At 45.1% G+C, this 22,548-nt stretch overlaps 2 protein-coding genes across 4 annotated transcripts in view; one reads left to right on the forward strand and one right to left on the reverse strand.

The window, feature by feature from the left end:
• Scamp1 (secretory carrier membrane protein 1) overlaps positions 1–4,352 on the forward strand; it is a 96,139-nt gene extending 91,787 nt beyond the window's left edge. The window contains exon 9 of the mRNA XM_075976297.1: positions 1,876–4,352. Within this exon, the coding sequence (XP_075832412.1) occupies positions 1,876–2,040 (165 nt within the window). The 3' untranslated portion in view covers positions 2,041–4,352. The remainder of the gene's footprint in view (positions 1–1,875) is intronic.
• A 4,954-nt stretch (positions 4,353–9,306) lies between these two features.
• Positions 9,307–22,548, reverse strand: part of Lhfpl2 (LHFPL tetraspan subfamily member 2) — a 147,513-nt gene continuing 134,271 nt past the window's right edge. For all 3 annotated transcript variants that reach the window (XM_075976298.1, XM_075976299.1, XM_075976300.1), the window contains one exon: positions 9,307–12,666. In XM_075976298.1, the coding sequence (XP_075832413.1) occupies positions 12,413–12,666 (254 nt within the window). In that variant the 3' untranslated portion in view covers positions 9,307–12,412. The remainder of the gene's footprint in view (positions 12,667–22,548) is intronic.

Here is a 22,548-nt window from a genome sequence, read left to right on the forward strand (position 1 = left end):
GGGCAGAACTCTCCAGTACAAGAAAATGGGAGGCAGGGCATGGAGGGAGCACTCATTCCGCAGAGACTGTGTCAGACAGTTGTGCACCTGCTCTGAACTCGAGGCAGGCATTCCTTTCCCCTGTGTTTTTGCTGTTTTCCACGAAGGGATAGTTGCATATGGAGCTCATATTCACCTGCCAGGCATTCAAAATAAATGTTTATTTCCCAAATAAAAGTATTTATCAGCATTATGTGCATATTCTGATGTTTTAGTTAATTTTTGAATTCATTAATAGTTGACTCTTTTATGTGTTCACCATCAGTTGATGCTGTCTAATTCTTACCTATGAAGTGAGGATTTTCTGTGTGATTTTCTGTGTGATGTTCTGGAGTGTAATAAATGATTACAAATGATTTTCTGTGTGATGTTCTGGAGTGTAATAAGTGGCAATATAAACTAAATTATAATTTGAATCAAACAGCAATCCTCATATTGTTTCTAACTCTGATGTAAAGTGAGATCTGAGAACAACTGATTCTTCCACGCTGACTTAAAAACTAATAACAAATTATCAAAACGAAATAACCAGAAAACAAACGAAAGCCCTTGCTGGAGTATGCAGCCCTAGTTTATTACCACTAGGGGTCAGGCTCTTCCTGGCATGCCCTCAGAAGGTCTGTATGTCGGTCCGGACTAGACCAGTGCCTTTGCCAGGCTAGTCCTCCCTTCATTCCTTTTGATGAAAATGAGTGTGCTGTTGAGAACTCATTTTCATTCTGAAATCTTACACAATTAGAGCTGGTTATTGTTGGTTTTTGGATGTTTATTGTGCCTTGGTTTCTGCCATGGTGGTGTTTCTTAGCCCAGATTTGGAGTGTTGAAAGAATTTTTATCTCCTGAACTGCTTCATGGGCAGAAACCCTTAGCTTTCACAGGTAGGTGTGATTTTCCATCAATTGTTTGTTTGTTTCTTCTTCTATTTTTTCCTTATACTTTCAAGTCAGAGTTTCTCTGTGTAGCCCTAACTGTTCTAGAACTCACTCTATAGACCAGGGTGGCCCTGAACTGAGATCTGCCTCCCTCTGCCTCCTTAGTGCCGGGATTAAAGTTGTGTGCCGCCACCACCTGGCCCTATCAATTGCTTCTAATTGTGTTCTATGCTCTGTTTCTACAGTGGACTGTAGAAAGCACTGGAGAGTGTTTCAGGGCTACAGTGGTAGATGTTCTAACGGAGTCTGTTAGGAAGACACGAAGGAGTTGCAGAGTGTATAGAACCTTCAGACATTGCCCTTCCTTATCCGCTGAACTAGTCGGAATTACTTACTGTTGAAGTGACAGGTAGACAGTACAGTTTGTATTCTTTTGGGAACCTGGTTTCCATTATCTTTTCTATGGAATCTGGGAACTTGTTCATAAATATTCATGTCCACATTAATATGCTAGTTACTAATGACTTTGCATTTCAAAAGAATTTTTGAAGTTATTTCATTTTAAAGACCAAGTTTATTTTAAAAATGAAGCTTATCTAAATACTTTAATTTTTAAAAAGCTTACTGAAATATCTGATCTTCAGATGTTCTTTTCATTTGTGGGGAGTATGGAGTTGGAAGCACATGATTCAGAATAGTGATGACTAAGCCCTGCTGACTTGTTAAGTTGGGGTTTTAGAGCAAATGTTCCCTGGCGATGCTCTATTGTGTATGAAAGGGAGTCTCGTTATCCTAAGGTGCAGCTACTGTCCTTGAGAGCACTATGCTGCTGTTAACCCACTCGGTTCATCTCTCTGCTTTTCTTCTCCCATTCACACCGCGAGATGGTGAGGTTACCTTCAGCCAGCCGGCAGCTCCTATGTAGATTACCATTTACCTGTCGCATTGATTTCCACCTCTGCAGGTACATGGACTGTATCGCACAACAGGTGCTAGCTTTGAGAAGGCCCAGCAAGAGTTTGCAACAGGAGTGATGTCCAACAAAACTGTCCAGACTGCGGCTGCAAATGCAGCTTCAACTGCAGCAACCAGTGCGGCACAGAACGCCTTCAAGGGTAACCAGATGTAGAGCACCTCGCCGCAGTGCGCTGTTACCATGGGACTGTATTTTTCTCCATTACTGTATTCTACAGATATTTCTATGTTGGAAACACACAGTACACACAGCATGGGTATTTCCTATTCACGTGTGCATGGTCTAAAACCAGAGAAACTTCCTCATCTTATTACTTTGCCTAATAGTTTCTTAATATTTCCACGCCCCTCACAGAAGAAAACTCTCATCTGCTAAATAAATATTCTCCATATTTTTGGGGGATGGTGTTCTCAGATCATTTCCGTGGTGACACACTGAAATGAGCGTGTGACTTAAGATTTAAAGGGCACTCGATACCAACCACAGTAGTTCTCCCAGGAGTCAGTAGAGATAAGGATTAAACATTGGAAATGAAACCATGTTTGTTTCTTTTTCTCTATATTAATATTGCAAGCAAAGACTTGGGTGTTTTTAAATTGGCTTTCTTTCTGAAGTTCAGTCACAGTGAAGAGCCTGTGTGCTTTGTAGTAGATAATGTATATTTTATCTCTTATTTTATTTTTAGACTAGCTGATATTTTGATAACAATCTCTGTTCTTGCATGGGTACCATGTCTCTTGAGTGAAACGAATTAGTATTTTGGGTTCTGTACTGCTTATAGTGGTAGGAGCTGGGGCTCTTTATAGAATCAGAAATGATTTTCTGTAATAGTTTCTTTTAAGTAAAAATTTACTGGAGTATAAAGACTTTAATATAATGTGCAGTACATTATCCAAAAGAGAGGTAGTGAATTGGTGCAATAGAATATAGTGATAATTCCTTTACCCCTCTTAATTTTCTGTAAAATTTTACTGTATGGAAACTTTGGTATATTCTTCTGGCTAATCTTCTTAATTGAACTGGGATTATGTTTGGCAGCTTTGTGTGTGTGTGTGTGTGTGTGTGTGTGTGTGTGTGTGTGTGAGAGAGAGAGAGAGAGAGAGAGAGAGAGAGAGAGAGAGAGAGAGAGGGAGAGAGAGAGGGTGTGTTTTGGCACAGGTATTAAAGGCTAGCCTAACCCTTGAATAAAAGGACATACAGTATTTAAGGGATTTCTCTTTGAGCCTCTCACTTTTAGTTGCATTAAAATAAAAGACCCAGCACTTCTAATATACTTGATTTCTTAATGAATCTGTCATTTACTTTCTGAGACAGACTAAATACATATAAAGCATCACACCAAGCAAGAAAGTACAAGTACAGTTAAATGTGTTAATTATTGATATAATCATAATCATATTGACATTGTTACTGTGCAGCACAAGCTGATGTGAGTTCAGACTTTTAATAATGATTAAATGTCTCAAAAACATTTATAAGTCAGACTACCTTATTTTGGAAGTCTTACTAGTTTTAGATTGCAGAATGATAGGTTGTGATTTATCCAAGTTGATTTTAAGCAAGGATGGGTTGCCGAGACAGGCTAACTTTTTAAAAACGTGCTTAAATGATGCAGACACTTTATTCTTTCCCTCAAATCTGGAATCAGGGAGTTTCATGCTGGCTGAGGTACATACAGTTTGTGGTCTTCATGAAGGCTCACATATCCACCCACATGGGCTACATTAGATTTGCTTGGAAATTTACTGAGTATTGAAGATACTTCTTTTATTTGTCTCTGAAGTACAAATGAAAGACACATCAGGTTTAAAAAATACTTTCCTTCAAAAATGGAAACGTTCCTCTCATTATTAAGTGGCAAAGAATAGCTATAACATACTGTGTTTTTATGTATGAACATTGTTGTTCATTGAACTGTTGTTCAATCCAGTTGTTGGGCTCATGCAAGTTTGAAAGAGATTATGTTGTTTGAAATCACACAGGAGCATTGAAATGGTGGTGGTGTCTGCAGCTGGGTCACGTGCGAAAGCATCTTGAAACCCTGCTTTACTATTCTCTCAACAACCATGGTGATAGTTAATCTTTGTTTGCTGAAGATGGTTAGTGTTTCTATTTAATACCAATGTTACTTGCACCACAGTCATGAAATGAGCTTCATGTAGACCAGGCATCCTTGTGACTTTTCAGTTTTTGATATTAAATGGTGGCTGTTTTATTTAAACTGGGGTCTGAACACTGGGAAATCGCTGTTTGGAGATTTATGGCGTGGGCTTGGTTTATTTCTCTAGGGATGTTTGTGTGCTTTGTTGGTGAGCAACACTGCACTGCCCTCGTGGCGACTGTCACGGTTCTGTGTAAATGCCCTCATGTGTCCCTCTTATGTTGCATGTTTTCAGTGGTTTGGAAGTTTTGTATATTTATTGTATTAATGCAGAGTGTCAGAAAATAAAATAATGTTTACTGGATGTTTGTTTGCATAATTTTAAACACTGTTAGCAATTGAGAGACAGAAAATTTTACTTACAGCTTTAATATAGATATTTCAATTTGGTTTTTTAAAAGTGATTTTATTTTTATTATGTGCATTGGTGTTCTGCCTTCATGTATGTCTGTATGAGGATGTCAGATCTCTTGAAACTGGAGTTAGGAGGAGGAAGAGAAACTGTCTCAGGTCTAAGGCAAAACTCTATGTGAGCTGCTATGTGGGTGCTGGGAATTGAACCTGGGTCCTCTGGAAGAGGAGCTGGTGCTCTTAACTGCTGAGCCAGCTATCCAGCCCCCTCACATTTGATTTTTAAACCTATCTTTGAACTATTTTATTACATGTTAAATACACTATAAAAGATTTAGTTTAAAACCCTCAGCAATACAAATTGGCAATTTTTCCATTGCATTAGACCTCTATAGGTTGTTGAGTGTGAGCTTTACCACATTAAATATGATAACTGTTTAGAAGTTCATTAGCTTTTGGGCTTAGAATTTTCTTCATGGGCTCAAATGGTGCCTCTGCCAGGACTGTGTTGATCTGCTAATGGCTGTGCTCTTGCCTGATCATGCTCACTGCTGCTGTTCCGCACTGATGAGCTTTCTACTTTGTGCACTGGATTTCTCACCTAGTGACTAGAGACGATGTAAAGTTTAACCCAAAGTCATGTTCACATGTTAAATTAAAATAAGAAACACTGTTTTCCATCTTAAAAAGTGAGTTTGTATTTTTAGTTTACTAGAAGTTCATTTCTGTAATCTTTGTGGATGTGGTTTGTACTTCATGGGGATATTAGTTGTTAATTCCTGCTAATCCAGTATGGACAGCAGATACCACTGGATATGGGTAGTTCTGCTAATCCAGTATGGACAGGTAGCCCTGGATATGGATAGTACTCCCTGCATTCCTTTCTAAAACACTGACATTAATGTTTGGTTCTCTATCTTTTTAGTCGTATTTGTGCTTATATTACACAGTTTATCACATTTGGGACCCACTTTTTCTGTGTTCCCTTCTGTTTTCCCGTAAGGGAAATTCTCAAATTCTGTGATTCCATGTGACTGAGCCCTTTGGAGATGAGTGGGTGATTAACTCTAAATAACTGGGATGGCTCATTAGATCATATTTTGGTAAGATTTTCAAACATCATATTATAAATTATAGTAGAATAATAGGTTTTAAAATACTGGATCTGCTTTAAATTTTTTATATTTTTAGATTAGCATGTAAATGTTTTTATTTTTACAAATATTCTTTATTAGACTAGTAAATTGTACTTTTATGATTAGAAAAATTAGAATAGTTCTATAAGAATTTTGGATATATTTACAAAACAATATGCATGTTGTGTTGGTGAGTTTTGAAACCTTATTTCAGACTTTTTCCGTTTCTTGGGAGCTAGAGGCCTCCTGTGAAAGCATGCTGTGCCAGCATCATCACTAAGTCTGCCTAGTGCGAGGTCACTTCTTCTTTGTCACCATTTATGCCTGACAGTGCTTAAGGATGCATGGGCAGCCCATTTGTGGCGGTTCTCCAGTTGTTCCTGTCCTGGACAGTCCTAGATTCTTGTGTTATTGTCATACCCGAGGTTCCACTGTCTTCCTTTATGATGTCCAACATTTTTTGGGGGCGGGGACTTCCTCTTCACCTTATCCTGTGCCCTCCTCCAAGCAGTGCTGTCTTGGGTATCTGCCGTCATTCACTGTCATAACATGGTTGAAGTATCTCAATCGCCATTGCTGTGTCCTGTAGTTTACTTCCTTCTGTAGATGGAGATGTCGCGGTGTCATCGTTGTGCAGCCTATCTCTTCGTGCGACCCCTAGAATCCTCCTGAGACATGCCATCTCTAACACACTCAGCCGCTGTTCTGAGGAGCGTCTCATTGTCCAGGTTTTGGAGTTGTAAAGAAGGCAGCTCAAGACAAGTGTCTCATATACTTGTAATTTTGTTGTCACTATGTCTCTGGCTGACCAAACCTTTCCTCGTGCCTGGAATGCGGCCCTCACTATCCTATCCGCGTCTTGACGTCTGAAATGGTTCCCTCCTTTGTACTGAGGTTTTCTCTCAGAGTTGACTGTTTACTTGAGATTCTGATTCTTTATCACAATGTAAAAATCCTTGTGCACCCTTCCCATGTGTTGTTTCCTTTCATACCAAGGTTTTCATTGACTTCCACTATGGTGGAAGTATGGAAAGCTAGAGGTGTATCACCAATTCAGAGATTCTTGGGAAATTTCCCCTTCCCATAGACTTTGTATTTATCATTTAGCTCTGTGGTTTGGGTAGGAGAAAGCCTCCACCTGCAAAGTTTCCACTAGAGGGGTTGGTGTTTTCTGATGGGATGCGGGGCCACCAGGGGGCAATGCAGGGAGTGTTACAGTTTGTGTTTCTCCCAGTTGTGCTTTTTAAAAAAAGCTCAATATTTCTGGGTTTGCCATGACTTCCTGGTATAGTGAGACATTCCTCATGCTAAAGCCTATGTCATCCCTTTACCAAGGAGAGTTAGCAAAGAGTTCATTTTCTTGTAATGCTAGTAATCCATATTTCTATAAAGTCATTCTGCATTCAAACAGCTTTTTTTTTAAAAGAATCCTTCCTGCAGGTTTTATTTTTGAGCCCTAGTTATTTGAATATAAATCTGGGATTCCCCAATTGCTATTTTCTTTCTTTTTGCAATTCTCAAAACGAATGATGGTTGAAGGTATTGTGATTATTGCCATGCGTTGGATGCAAGTGTTTGGGTCCAAGAGAAAAGCAACTAAATCCACTGCCCCTTATTTCATCATGGTTATTTTTCCAGCAGTATCCCAGCCTCCTACACAGAGAGCGAACCATGTGGACATGCACACACATCCTTAAAATTGTTTCCTCAGTGTGAGAGCCATTGTCCCCGAGTCTTCTGGCCTCTCCATTCACACTAAAGGCCGCCTGCAGTAATCCTGGCCGGCTCTCCATCCCCTCCTGCTTCTGATGGCCCCTGCTGTCCACGCTGTCCTTCTATGCCGAGTTCTTTCCTCTCACTGCTGTCATTTGCCTTTGCTTTTCTGTAAGAGATGAGGAAACTGGAGGTTTCTTCCAAGTATTGGCCCTTGGAGGATTGCTTGCCTATAGATTGTTGGCTCTTTTAGAATGTCTGTCAAACGCGAAAAAGCTGCTAATGGCTGCATGTTATTTGATTGATTCTCCTTTCCACGTGGTTTCAAGTTTCCTACTTCCTCTATTTGTGCTTTTATCTGTATCCTTTGTACATACCTAAGCAAAATTAGCAATCCATGTCTTGAAGAGATTCTGTACAAGTCTTAAGGTTAAGGAGAGGAGCTGTAAGGAAGGAGGAGGTGGGGCAGAAGGGGAGGGGAGCTGGAAGGAAGGAGGAGGTGGGCAGAAGGGGAGAGGAGCTGGAAGGGAGGAGGAGGTGGGCAGAAGGGGAGAGGAGCTGGAAGGAAGGAGGAGGTAGGCAGAAGGGGAGGGGAGCTGGAAGGAAGGAGGAGGTGGGCAGAAGGGGAGAGGAGCTGGAAGGAAGGAGGAGGTGGGCAGAAGGGGAGAGGAGCTGGAAGGAAGGAGGAGGTGGGCAGAAGGGGAGAGGAGCTGGAAGGAAGGAGGAGGTGGGCAGAAGGGGAGGGGAGCTGGAAGGAAGGAGGAGGTGGGCAGAAGGGGAGAGGAGCTGGAAGGAAGGAGGAGGTGGGCAGAAGGGGAGGGGAGCTGGAAGGAAGGAGGAGGTGGGCAGAAGGGGAGAGGAGCTGGAAGGAAGGAGGAGGTGGGCAGAAGGGGAGGGGAGCTGGAAGGAAGGAGGAGGTGGGCAGAAGGAGAAGCCACACAAATGACTAAGGTGCTGAGACAGCTCTGTTCTCGCTGCTCTCTGCAATAGCCATACTTGCTGTCGGGCTTTACCATTCGTGCTGAGTGTCCCAAAGGAGCTGAATTATTTGAAACAATGTCCACACAGGAACGTCCAGGGTAATAAAGACTTTATGGGGCTCTACCAGAGGAAGTTGAATGTGTTTTCCAGGAGATCTAGTGGCAACACTTCCCTGTTGGTGAGAAGACTCAGTGGCTGACAGTGCTTTCTATGTCAGCAAGGAGTACCTGTGTTTGAATCTCCATATAAAAACTGCACGTAAATGCATGGGGATGGAGACAGGTAAGTATATCCTGGGAGCTCCCAGCCAGCCAGCCTACCTTAAACATAAATAAGGTATCAGATGTCCTTTTCTGGTCTCTGCATGTGAACATATCACACGCACGCGTGCACACACACTCACACAGACTGAATAGCAAGCACAAGGGACCATGTCCCAGCGTTTGCTCAAACTGAAGTCCCAGTGCTCTCTCTGCAGGTTTACTTTTGAGTACAAAATAGTAACACCTGAAGAGGGACAGGAAAAGCTCATTTTCCTGGGATTATCCAGATGATTTGTCTTAAAACCATTTCTCCTCCAGTGGTTGGGGCCCTAACCTTTAACTGTGACTTAAACAGTTGGAAACCTGGTGGCGGTCGTTTCTGCTCAGCAGTTAGAACATGCATGTGCCCTCCGTCTGTCTGGCAGCAGTGAGGTCAGCTTGTGTCCCTGGGAAGGTGCAGGGTTGGATGAGTTTATGGAAGTGGTGTTTAGCATCGTCGAGTTTATAGACCAAAAGCCCAGGTTTCCTGATTTCTTGGTCAGGGTCCACTCTAAGGACTGTGGGGTTAGCAAATGCTCTAAAGCACTTTCATGTCTCACAGTTTTACTTTAAATTTAAGATGCCTATGATTGTGTTGGTGCTTCTTCAAGTAAGAGATTAAAGGCAACCCATGCAAAGTTAAGAATCAGAATCAGCAGTAGAAAAATGCCTGGATATTTTCCCTGATATCTATGTTACAGTAAGTCTTTACATTTTGTCTGATTGGTATTTTTGATCAAATTATGTGCACTGAATTGAAGCCAACATAGTCAAATTTGAAAGACTGAGTTTGCAAAATCTGATTTAATTCAGATCTCAAGGGGGAAAGGGAGAACACTGTGAAACCCTATGTACAGAATCCTCGTCAATGCTAGACAAACAATGTATTAGTTTACAATAGAACAGGGTAACCACACATGAAGGCTCCAACTGAGTCCATCAGCTCTAACTACAACTTTATATTTGGCTCAAGTGGCTATTGAACATCCAGCTGTGCTGAGCTCCTTCATAGCACCTCAGGACCCCTCCGCTACAGGAGTTTCCCCACAGTCTCAGAAGTCCCACTCATCCCTTGAGTTCTTGTGGCCTTGGGAGTCTCTGCTCCCCTAAACACAAGTGCAGGCCCGGGATTTCTAGCAGCCACATGTTATTGCACAGGATGGTCTGTCCTACGCCAGACTCTTATGGCTAAGAAGGTGTGAGACTAGCCCTTTAGTATAGCGGCCACGCATTCGCAGTCTACAAAGCACATTCAGAAGAGCTTCTTAGTCTATGCCAGCTCCTGCTTATCAGGCTAACACAAAAGGCAATATGGCAGCTTCACATTTTACATCAAAGACTAGCATTGACTGGGCCTCCCATGAATATAGTGATCATGTTTATTTAGACCCAGGAAAAATGAGTTCACACCAGTCTTTTCTTCACATAAGGTTTGTGTAGCATTAAAATTGTTATGGATTAGTGGCTAGCCACGAAGGCAAGTATGTCTAGTTCTCCTTTGCAAAACAGAAAACATCCCTATTTTGAAGCATGTCCAGTTTCCCCAAACAAAACATACATACACCTTTGTTATTGCACATCTTTCAGATAAACTTGTGTATGTGATATACATATTTAAATATGCTACACATAAAAAGACTATGGCACTTTACAGAATACAAGTTTAACAAAGACCACTCATTACACACAGATGCTTGAGAACTATACAGAAACCCTTCCACAGTTAATGTAATGCTGTTGAATTACCACACAGGTTTAAAGAATCCACAGACTCCACATATTTCTGCTTTAGCGTTCATTGAGAGGCCGAGCACAAATGCAGGCAAAGAAAGACTTTTCCTGTACTAGTAATGGACCTATTACTAGAAAAGTAAGTGGCTTTTAATGACAGTTTTACTCTACCCTTTCCTTCCTTGCATAAGTCTGTGTATTAATTTGAAGGTCTCGGATGCTGGACATCATCTTTTCTCCCTCTGCTCCACTGAGTCAGCATTTAGGTAGTTTTCTATAGCATAGCATTTCATTGGTGCCCCTTTGGGGGGGGAGATCTTCTCTAATGTTTAAATTAGTGAAAAACACTGTTAAGTAACTTAGTCTGGCAGAGAGGCCACATTTCTTTCATTTGTGACTGTTACCAGGTTGATATGGTCCACTGCCACCTTAGCCAAGGAGCAGGTCATGGGCGTTCATACAGGATCCTGGTTTAGGAGTAGGTTGTATTCAAAATACCTAAAATTTTATCTGGTTAAGATCAAGGAAAACAAAGTATTCTTGTCACAGTTTTCATGCCAAATATTGCCCAGGCTGGAAACACAGCAACTGTGCTGGCATCTCAAACATGAAGCGAAGGACAAGAGCCTGTCCACATGCTGTATGGCCATGCGTGCCCTTAGTGATCTGGTCCTGCTTCCGGAGTCTTCCCAGGGCTGCTTAGGGTTCCCCCTTCTAAAGAAGCCACAGGATCTCCACCTTGCTTATTTTGAACACTGGTTCAAAACTTAAGATCTGATTCAATACCCGTCCTCCCTAACCTTTCTCTTCATGAGAGAGAGGATGCTTTCTGGGATAGGCCAAAGGACAAATGAACTATAATGAAGCCCAGTGGGCCCAGCCCACCTGTATATGAGGTGGTTGCTCTGGACCAAGGCTTCTGACATAGGTCTAAGTGATTCACTGGGGCAAGGTTGTAAAATCTGAATCAGGGTTGTATACGTGGTTGTATTCAGCAAACACTTGCCAGTAGAAGGTGCTTAACTATTTAACTTTTAAGACAACGCCCTTAGTGGAAGCATATCTCTAAAACCAAAAGGGTCCTCACTCCACTTCCACTGTTGCAGAGGGTCTCTATCTGCAAGGCTTATATATTGCCAGACTCTGGTATTTCTGGCTACTTTGGTTATATGGATAATTTGTGGAAACTGGATTAAAAGCCCTGAGTCCTTTTTAGTAGTGGTATTTGGTGACTGCTGTAAGCATCCTAGGCAGGTAGGTGTCTGAGCCTGGTCCAGCCCCTGACTTTGTGCTATGCTTCCCTGGGGTGGGATTTTTGATGCAAGTTGGCAGTGGCAGTGATTGAGTGTCACCTGGCCTGCTGTCAGGACCAACACCAGAGGCTATAGAAACTTTCATGGTTAGCTCCTGCTTTCTCTGCAGAGAATACAGCACAGTCACCAAAGTCCTCCCTGCAAAGGCTGGGGTTCTGGCAGCCCCTCCCTGTGAACATCTGCATGAGCCACAGCTGCTCTGGAGGCCACTGTCCTTGGGAAGGAAGAACACTGAGGTTTCCCTGGGCAGCCATGCACAACCCCAACCCCAGGAGAAAACTAACTGCAAGGAGAAGGGGCTCGTTTAGGCAGCAGGCTGACTGTCTAAACTCAGACTGGAGCAGCTCCACTGGGGAGTCTATACTGTCCCCACTGAGCCCTTGGTCGTGCTGCGACCTCTGCATGCACCCTGCTACCAGCAGTCTGTAGTCCTCCTCTCGGTCTCCAGCTGAAACAGACACCACTCCAGCCTGCATCCTGAGATGTTCATAGACACATGGCTCTGAGCCAGAAATCTGCCTTAAACCACTCTGAGGCTGGCTGGCCTCTCTGCTACCAGGAGAGTGCTGCCTGCCTTGCTGAGTCAGACCACTGTCCTTCATAGAGCCCTGGGGAGACAGAGTCTGGGGGGACTCTGCAGTCAGGCTACACATGTCATTGTCAGGTCTCCTTATGTGCACTGCAGCCTGCGTGTGCAAGAACTCGCTGATCCCACGAGGGCCTGGGCTGTGGAGTGTGGCTCTGCTAGGTCAAGACTGGTTCTTCACTTGATGCAAATGGCGAAGACTGTGTCACAGGTCATAAGGAAAGGTAACGGCGGCATTCACGTCTTCCAGACTACAGCAGGCAGACCAGGTTCTTCCCCTCTTCAATTTCTTCCTGGACTTTGTCGCTGGAGGTTGCAATCTCTGCTTGTGCAGAGAAGACGGCACAGATGAACGTGAGCACCGTGCCCCCAGTGGCCGTATAAAAGGCCCATCCCAGGGAACAGTCTCCAGGTTTGTAGGGAGATGCATGCCGCCCACAGTCTATGGCTTTCTGGCAGCCCCAGCCCGCAGGGTAGAGTATCAGGCCGAGGATGAGAAAAAGACCTGAGGGACAGAAGAGAAAAACAAGTGAAACCTCTGGTGCCTTGACAACCGGCAGCACCTGCTCTGCAGGCTCACAGACAAGGTCGTTCTGCAATAGGGAGTATCATTTGCACGAAAGCCTGATCTGAGTCACCAGCGTCACCTGTAGCTTAGGAGGAGCGCGTGCATGTTGGGAGGTGGCTCTCACCAGTGATTTCTAGAAAAGTAAGTTTCACTGACTAAAGGGCTACTTTTTGTTTGTTTGTTTTTTTCAAGACAGGGTTTTGCTGTAGTTTTTTTTAGAGCCTGTCCTGGAACTAGCTCTTGTAGACTAGGCTGGCCTCGAAACTCACAGAGATCCGCCTGCCTCTGCCTCCCAAGTGCTGGGATTAAAGGCATGCGCCGCCACCGCCCGGCTTTACTAAGGGACTACTTAACTTGCTAAAGCCAACATGGCTGTATAAATAACATTTTAGGATCTGGAGAGATGATAGGTAAGAGTACTTGGTACAACCAGCACCCAAATAGTGGCTCACTACTGTCTTTAACACTAGTTTCAAAGGACCTGACACACTCTTCTGATCTCCATGGGTACCAGGCATGCAGTGTGGTGTACATACATACAAGCAAACAGCACAATAAATACCTCAAAAATGAAGTTGCATTAGAACAGAGCCGTGCCCTGTTTCTACGGACTTCCTATGACTGCTTCGGTGCTGGAAGAACAGAGTTGAGTGGTTGCTTCAGAACATGTGGCCCGCCAAAACACAAAATATTTACTCTCTGCATTTCGGCAGAGTTTGCCAACCACTGGTACAAAGGTAATTCACCCAGAACCTTGTGGCCTCTGCTTGGTTACAGACCAGACAGGAGCCTTAGCGGAGCCTGCATCTTAACCTTCACCCATGAGAAGTGTTGTCTGAACCATAGACCAGGGGGAAAGGCATAGCAGTGCCTATTTAGAAATAAAGTGTAAACACCATGGGACTTTTCTGTCTGACTTTTAGTGAACTCTCCCCACTTGGCCAAGCGCCCTTCTGTCCCTCACTGCTGCATGTTCATGGGTGTTTCAACAACTGAGAGATAGGTGGTTTTCTGCCTGGTCTAACCTAGGCTAGGACTAGAGAAACAACTTTAGGTGTAAGATTTTCACTTGTAGGTGTTGTGTGTGCTGTGGGAGCCCAGCTGGTGCCCACTGGCCTCACTCCAGGCCTGGCCACTCACAAGTACAAGCTGCTAATGAAGATTTTAAGTCACCAAGAACACCGGGGCCTCCGATTTCACTTACCAGAACTCCCTGTACAAAATTTATCAGCAACTTCCATTTCAGCTGACAGCCCTGTGCCATAAGGGAAAGCTGGCTCTACTCTATGCCAGGACAGAGCTTCAGTGCTGTAGCTAAGGAGATGCAGTCAGTACCAGGGAGGGAAGCCTTTGGAAGTGAAAGGCAGACGTGGACATGGCACTTGTCCTCTGTGGATGGAAGGCTGGGTGGGGACCAGCAGGCTCGAGCAGGGTCTCGATTCAATTCCAAAGCTCACAAGGGGCTGCAGAAAAGCTGCTACAATTTACCACAGCTCATTTGTTAGGAGCCCTGACTTTGGAGTAAGGTAGATCTGTCCTCTGTGAGCTGGATTCTATTTCTTGACCTGTCTGTTTCTTCATCATAAAAATGCACTACTCCGGGCCGGAGAGGTGGCTAAACAGTTAAGGTGACTGAGTTCAATTCCCAGCACCCACATGGCAGCTCACAGCTGTCTATAACTCCAATTCCAGGGGATCTGGCACCTTCATAGATATTCATGCTGTCCAAACACCATTGTACATAAAATACAAATGAATAAAAAAATGCACTAATCTGAAACCCAGAAGGTGGGTCTGATATTTAGACTCTGTTAACAGTACTTCATTAATAAAACAAGACTGATAAATCCTTAAGCCAAACTGAAAGAAAAAAATAACAACTAGAGAAATTGAAGGGTCATTAGGAGATTGGAAAATCTAGAAGAAAATGGATAAATCAAGAGGATATAAGCAAAGAGATCTCTAGTGAGCAACAAGAGTAAAAATCTCCCAAAAAGAAGGGCACGCAGCACTATATGATTTCTACTAGATATCTATAGATGATCTAACACATTTAACTATTAGAGGATTTTTTTTTTATCACTCCACGAAGAAAGCCTTTGGAATCTGGATGAAATTCAAGCATTTATCGGTTCTGAGAGTTTCCTGGTAACAGGTTAGAGGATTAGCATAGTATTGTGCCTTTGCAAACAGGACGGCTGTAGTTCTTCCTTTTCTTTGTACTCCCCCACCCCCACCCTCTTATTTCTTCCTCTTGCCTTATTGTTCTGTCTGAGACTTCAAACGCAAATATTGAATAAAATTGTAGCAGGCCTTTATCTCTATCTCCAAACTTTGGAGGGAATTTCCCCTATTTTCTACGCTTGCTATTTGCTAAATCCTAACTACTAGTACCTAATAGTTTGAAATGATCTTCAAACTTCCATAAATTACAAAGGGAACAGTTATTACCAATTTCATTTTTAAAAGCCAGGCTCACTCTGATTCCATAACCAGATATGAGGATAGGCACATAAATGAAAGCCACAGACCAAACTCTTTGATGGACATAGATGTAAAAGTTATCAGCACATTGGCAGATCCAAGACATCAACAGCATGGTCATCTTGGTTTTAACCCACGGCTGTGAGGATAGCTCAACAAATGTAAACAATAATAATAAGTAAGATATAGGGACAAAGATGTATAGCATCTCAGCTGATGGCAAAGACCGCTGACAGACTTTAACATCCCTTCGTACTAAACTTGAATAGGGCTAGACATAACATACTTCTAGCAAGCGTAGTAAATGGGGTGAGGTACAAATAGAAAAGAATTACAACCGTCCTGTTTGCAAAGACACAATCCCATACTAACACCCTAACCCGCTACCAGAAAATTCTGAGAACTGATAAATGTTTGAATTGCATCCAGATTCCAAAGGCTTTCTTCATGGAGTGAGGAAAAATAATCCTCTCATTCAAATGAGTGCACAGACGACTCCAGCTAAGCAAAGCACTCACAGAGGACGGGCAGGCCGGAGGGACCACAGCACCCCACTTCTTCTGCAGGGAAGTGTGGAGGGACCACAGCACCCCACTTCTTCTGCAGGGAAGTGTGGGAGACAACACAGCACCCCACTTCCACTACACTGCAGGGCTGGACTAACACACTTAACAGCATGTCAGAGCCCAGAGTAGAGGACACAGAAATAAACCCATGCTACAGCTACTCGATTTTCAACAAATGTGCCAAAAACACACACAGGAGAAAAGTTCTCTTCAACAAATGTGGTGTGGAAACTGGACACCCACACATAAAGGAATAAAAGTGCATCTCTCTCATCTCACCCTGTACAAAAGTGGGCCAGAGACCTTAACGTAGGGCCTGAAACCAGAGGGGAAACGCTTTCAAGACAGAGGTGCCAGTCTAGACTTTGCTGACAACTCCACAGCAAGAATTGATTAATAGGATTATTTGCAATTAAAAAGCTTTTACACAGCAAAGGACAGCCTGCCTGCAGATGGGAAAGAATTTCTGCCTATTATTCACTGGACAGAAGATTGATCCCAGCTCATAGTATAAGGTACTCAAAAGATGAAAGATGTAATCAATAAATGAGTTCTCCAAATCGGGCTGCAGAGATGGCTGACTAAGGCGCTTGCTGCTTAAGCAGGAGGACCCAAGTTTGGGTGCCAGCACCCATTAAAGTCAGGTGTGGCTGCTTCGGTGCCCTCGTCACCCCAGCACTGTCGGGGGCAGAGACAGGAGGACCACTGGGGCTTGCTGGCTGCCAGCCTAGCTCCAGGTTCAGAGGTTCAGTGAGACACCCTGAGCTACAGAGTGACAGAACAGGTCCCCAGTGTCCTCCAGCCTTGCACACCTGTGCACGTGCACTTCCCCACACGCAAAGGAGACAGGACAAAGGGTTCTACGCTCAGAGCCCGGGGCAGTGCAAGTCAAAAGTATACTTTGAGGTTCTATCTCAACTCAGAGGTGTTATCTCTAAGAAAGCAAGCAAATGCTGGGTAGGGCTGGGAGAGGGGAGATTCTCGCTGGGAATGGAGGGTGCAGACGTGAAATTGGTGCGCAGGTTTTGCCAAAGAACTGGAAACAATACATGTGACCCAGTCACCCCATCCTAACCATCACAGATAAGTGTGCACTCAAGTTTCCAGTGATGCTCTTCCCTGTAGCCAGGTTTGATGGCATCAAATGAGTGCATACAAAAAAAAAAGATGTGTATACAAAGAAGAACGAAATGTGTCATTTGCAGGAAAATGGCTTGAACTGAAGATCAAAAGATAAAGTGAAATAAACCAGATTCAGAAATACAAATATCCCTTTTTTCCCCACATGGGATCTAGATTAAAAATGAACATACCCACAAATGACATGAACACATAAAGTAGGAACAGTTTGGGAAAAGGAGGCAGGACACGGTGGCACACACCTTTAATTTCAGCACTCGAGAGGGAGGGTAGGTGGTTCCATGAGTTCCAAGCCAGCCAGGGCTACCTAATGGGGGGGGGGGGGATGAACAATGTAGTGTGTGTGGGGGGTATGGCCAAAGTATGATACACGAGGATGAAATGTTCTAACAAAGCCCGCTATTTGAGGGATGATGTCCATCCACATCAAACAAATGGGAAAAAAAGACCAACAGCTGGATGCCAGGGTAAAGCCATCAGCAGAGTTCTCCAAATACAGACACAAGCACAGGGGTGTCATAAAAAGGTCACCTCTGCAGTGGCATTTCATTTGTATTTTAATAAATAAAGCTTGCCTGAAGATCAGAGAGTGAAACAGCCCACTGATCAAACTTACAGACCAGGCAGCGGTGGGTGACACACACCGGTAGTATACACTAGTTTGCCATAGAAACTGGGCGGTAGGAGTGCACACCTTTAATCCCAGCACTAGGGAGGAATTTAAGATGGGGGAGACCCCTCTCAGTCTCATTCTGAGATTCTTGGAGGCAGGATCGCCATTTCGGACTGAGGTAGAGGTTAAGACTCAGTGGCTGGCTGTTTTGCTTTTCTGACATTCAGGCTGAACCTCAGTTTCTGTCTCCACATTTTTATTAATCGTATAGCACACCTCTAACTGCTGGGCTTCAAAAGTTATAATAATGGGGGAGAAGAGCCATCCTGGCTCAGGGCTAGAGCTGAAGCCAAGGTCCAAATCAGGAGCAGAAGGAAAGAGAACACGAGCAAGGAACTCAGGACCGCGAGGGGTGCACCCACACACTGAGACAATGGGGATGTTCTATCGGGAACTCACCAAGGCTAGCTGGCCTGAGTCTGAAAAAACATGGGACAAAACCAGACTCGCTGAACATAGCGGACAATGAGGACTACTGAGAACTCAAGAACAATGGCAATGGGTTTTGATCCTACTGCACGTACTGGCTTTGTGGGAACTTAGGCAGTTTGGATGCTCACCTTACTAGACCTGGATGGAGGTGGGTGGTCCTTGGACTTCCCACAGGGCAGGGAACCCTGACTGCTCTTCGGGCTGACGTTCCAGGAAGGGGGACTTGACTGGGGGAGGGGGAGGGAAATGGGAGGCCGTGGCCGGGAGGAGACAGAAATCTTTAATAAATAAATAAATTAATTAAAAAAAAGATCTCAATAGTTTCCTCCCTCCAGGTCCCTTAGGCTGCACTGACGCCACACACCACTGCTGAGCCTTTTACGGCCTACGTGCTGGCGCACAGTTCCTCTTCCAGCAGGTCTGGTATCTGAGCCTCCAGGAGCGGGGCCCTACACAATGCCCGCTCTTCCGCACAGAGAAGCACATTTCATTTGGGGCCCTGATCTAGGTTCAGCCTCACTGGAAAGCATACAATTATCTTCATGTGGCTGATGGGATCCTGTTTGGAAAACAGTTTAAAAAGGCATCTTTCTGGACTGGAGAGATGGCACAGAGGTTAAGAGCACTGGCTGCTCTTCCTGAGGTCCTGAGTTCAATTCCCAGCAACCACATGGTGGCTCACAGTCATCTATAATGAGATCTGACACCCTCTTCTGGCATGCAGGCATACATGTAGTTAGAATACTATACATAAATAAATAAATCTTATTTTTTAAAAAACAGGGTATCTTTCTTTTAATAGCATCAAAGGCCCTTTTGCAGCCTGCCAAACCCAGCCAGGAAATATGTCTTTCTGTTCCTTAGCACACTACAGACCATTTGAGAACCTTGTGGCTGCTACTGACAATTTACAAATAAGGACGGCAGGGACACCATTATCACAGAAGGTGTCAGGCTCGAATCTGTCAAAGCCTCAGCTGGGAAACATGATGGAGGAAGGTCATTGGCTAATAAAGGAACTGCCTTGGCCCATTTCATTGGTTAGAAGATAGGTGGAGGAGTAAACAGAACAAAACGCTGAGAGGAAGAGGAAGTGAGCTCAGACTCGACAGCTCTCCTCTCGGGAGCAGACGCCTCAGAGAGACGCCATGCTCCAGCTCCGACCCAGGATGGACTTAGGCTAGAATCTTCCCGGTAAGACCGGTGCTCACAGATTATTAGAGATGGGTTGATCGGGATATCAGAATTAGCCAGTAACGGCTAGAGCTAAAGGGCCAAGCAGTGATTAAAAGAATGCAGTGTCCGTGTAATTATTTCGGGGCATAAGCTAGCCGAGCAGGCGGCTGGGGTGTTGGGGACGCAGCCCCGCCGCCATATTACTACAGATACAGGACGAGGAAAGAGTCTCCACGGGAAGATGATGGAGAGTGGGCTGTGGCGTATCCACAGGAAACACAACATATGCTAAGGAAACTTCCATATGTCTGCCTAGAACTAACCGAGTAAATTTCAGTCACACCCCTTGGGTGGGAAGGAAAGAGGTTTCAGCCTTTCCTGTACTTGACTGTGGAAAGACTGGGCACTGTTGCCGGTGAGGAGCACGGTTGCCTGTGAGGAGCACTGTTGCCTGTGAGGAGTGCTCTGTTGCCTGTGAGGAGCACAGTTGTCTGTGAGGAGTGCTCTGTTGCCTGTGAGGAGCACGGTTGCCTGTGAGGAGCGCTCTGTTGCCTATGAGCAGCACAGTTGCCTGTGAGGAGCACAGTTGCCTGTGAGGAGCACAGTTGTCTGTGAGGAGCACTCTGTTGCCTGTGAGGAGCACTCTGTTGCCTGTGAGGAGCACGGTTGCCTGTGAGGAGCACTCTGTTGCCTGTGAGGAGCACTCTGTTGCCTGTGAGGAGCATTCTGTTGCCTGTGAGGAGCACTCTGTTGCCTGTGAGGAACACTCTGTTGCCTGTGTGGAGCACTCTGTTGCCTGCGAGGAGCACTCTGTTGCCTGTGTGGAGCACTCTGTTGCCTGTGAGGAACACTCTGTTGCCTGTGTGGAGCACTCTGTTGCCTGTGAGGAGCACTCTGTTGCCTGTGAGGAGCACAGTTGTCTGTGAGGAGCACTCTGTTGCCTGTGAGGAGCACAGTTGTCTGTGAGGAACACTCTGTTGCCTGTGAGGAGCACTCTGTTGCCTGTGAGGAGCACTCTGTTGCCTGTGAGGAGCACTCTGTTGCCTGTGAGGAGCACTCTGTTGCCTGTGAGGAGCACTCTGTTGCCTGTGTGGAGCACTCTGTTGCCTGTGAGGAGCACTCTGTTGCCTGTGAGGAGCACTCTGTTGCCTGTGTGGAGCACTCTGTTGCCTGTGAGGAGCACTCTGTTGCCTGTGCGGAGCACTCTGTTGCCTGTGAGGAGTACAGTTGCCTGTGAGGAGCACTCTGTTGCCTGTGAGGAGCACAGTTGCCTGTGAGGAGCACAGTTGCCTGTGAGGAGCGCTCTGTTGCCTGTGAAGAGCACGGTTGCACTGAGTCTGAAGATGCTCACTTAGGCTCTGTGAGGATGGAGTGCAAGGCCCAGGGAACCCGAGTGTGGAGCACAGTGGAAGACGGGGAGGCCTGGTGGCTATCTTACAGCCTCTCCTTTGCCTTTTGACACCTCCCTTCTAGCTAGTCACATGATGCCACACTGCCTCTCCATTGGCAGGTCAAAGAGCCCGGACCCAGCCTCTCTTTGTGGATCCCCCCACTACTTACAGAGGTGCTGTTCCCCTGCCTGACCACAGTCCTGCCCTGTGGAATGTCTGTCTGTGCACACTGACTCTCCATGTGACAGTCCCTGCTCCTCAGAGGGCTACTACCCTGAACACTAGACACTGACTACACTTGACTAAGTCTCTGAGAAGGTAGAAAGGGATGCCACCGAGTGCACACTGTGGGCTTGTCCTTGCGCTGGCACATTGTTGAGGGCCGCGGTGTGGTATGTGAGCTTGTGTGTGTGTGTGTTTGTAGCAGGTATCATGATTTTCATAGTCTCTCAGCACTTCAGGGCTAGAGACACTCAAGAACTGGATCAGACCACGTAGGCTGCCATTTCCCCAAACAAGGCACTCAACATCTGCCTAGAAATGTCCCTGTCATCTTAGTCCAGATGTCACCACTTCTGTTGGGATTACTTCTCTATTCTCCACTGCCCTGTGGACCTTCCCGACATCCCCATGCCAACATTCATGTGGTCCTGTGGCTCCATACAGTCCTCTGTCACACTATTGATTTCATTCATTCAACTGCTGTATGCCGAGTTACCAACTGGAAGTCATCACTCTCGGCTCCGGAGAGCGCGCAGTTCCTCGCTGTGGGCCTCTGAGCTGCCCGAGTACATAAACGTTTCATTCCCTGTTGGAGCTTCCGTGTCTCCCACACATGTGACACATGCTCTTAATAGTTGTTGGTTGACTCAGTGTCCTAATGAGTCATCATAATTTGGTTTCCATCATAAATAAATCTGCTGGGTACGTCATGGTTAACACTGAGTAGCCGTGGTCAAGAGTTCATGATATTTCAGGCTCTGAAGCAGACATCAACTGTTTGGAACACGGCAGACCATTTAACACTATCAAATAGCCATTTCCTTTCCTATGCCTCTGAAGAAACATGGGGGTTCTGTGGGGATCCACTCCATGGGGTGTCTTCCCATCTAGTTTGTGGCTCAGAGATCTGGACTGAAGACCTAAAGTAAGCATCAGGCCTGGTCCATGTTGATTCAGCATCAGAAGACATCACTCTGGTCCCTCACTCTATGTGACCATCATAGACGAGTCAAGTCAGCCAAAGGAGTGACTGCCCCCCAGAAACCCGTTCCGTTCTGGGACACAGCTCAGAAGTTGTCCTAAGCCTGGGAGAGGTGTTTCCTTCAACAGCCAAATTCAACGAGTGCCGTCAGTACTGATTTCATAGCAAACCAAGAACTGCAATTCCCACCCAGAATTTGGGGCATGTGATGGTGTCCGCCACGCCAGAAGCTGCTCTGGATTTTCTATTCCAGGACCCTATGCTTCCTTCCAGGCCTTCCCCAGATCCCCATGCTGAAATCCATATGGTCCGAGGGCTCTGCATACTGTCCAAGCTCCTGCCTTCATGTCCAGGCAGCAACTCTGCACATCCAACCGCAGGTGAGGACGTCTGTTAAGGAACCTGAAACTACTGACCAAACCTGAACTCTTTTTTTCTTTTTATTGATTTTCTACATTTTTCTCTGCTCCCCTCCCTGTCTTTCCCCTCCCCTTCAACCCTCTCCTAAGGTCCCCATGCTCCCAATTTACTCAGGAGATCTTGTCTTTTTCTACTTCCCATGTAGATTAGATCCATGTATGTCTCTCTTAGGGTCCTCATTGTTGTCTAGGTTCTCTGGGGTTGTGATTTGTGGGGTGGTTTTCTTTGCTTTATGGTTAAAGACCACCTATGAGTGAGCACATGTGATAATTGTCTTTCTGGGTCTGGGTTACTTCACTCAAAATGATGTTTTCTAGCTCTATCCATTTTCCT

Source organism: Microtus pennsylvanicus, chromosome 6 (assembly GCF_037038515.1).
Source record: "Microtus pennsylvanicus isolate mMicPen1 chromosome 6, mMicPen1.hap1, whole genome shotgun sequence".
Lineage (NCBI taxonomy): Eukaryota > Metazoa > Chordata > Mammalia > Rodentia > Cricetidae > Microtus > Microtus pennsylvanicus.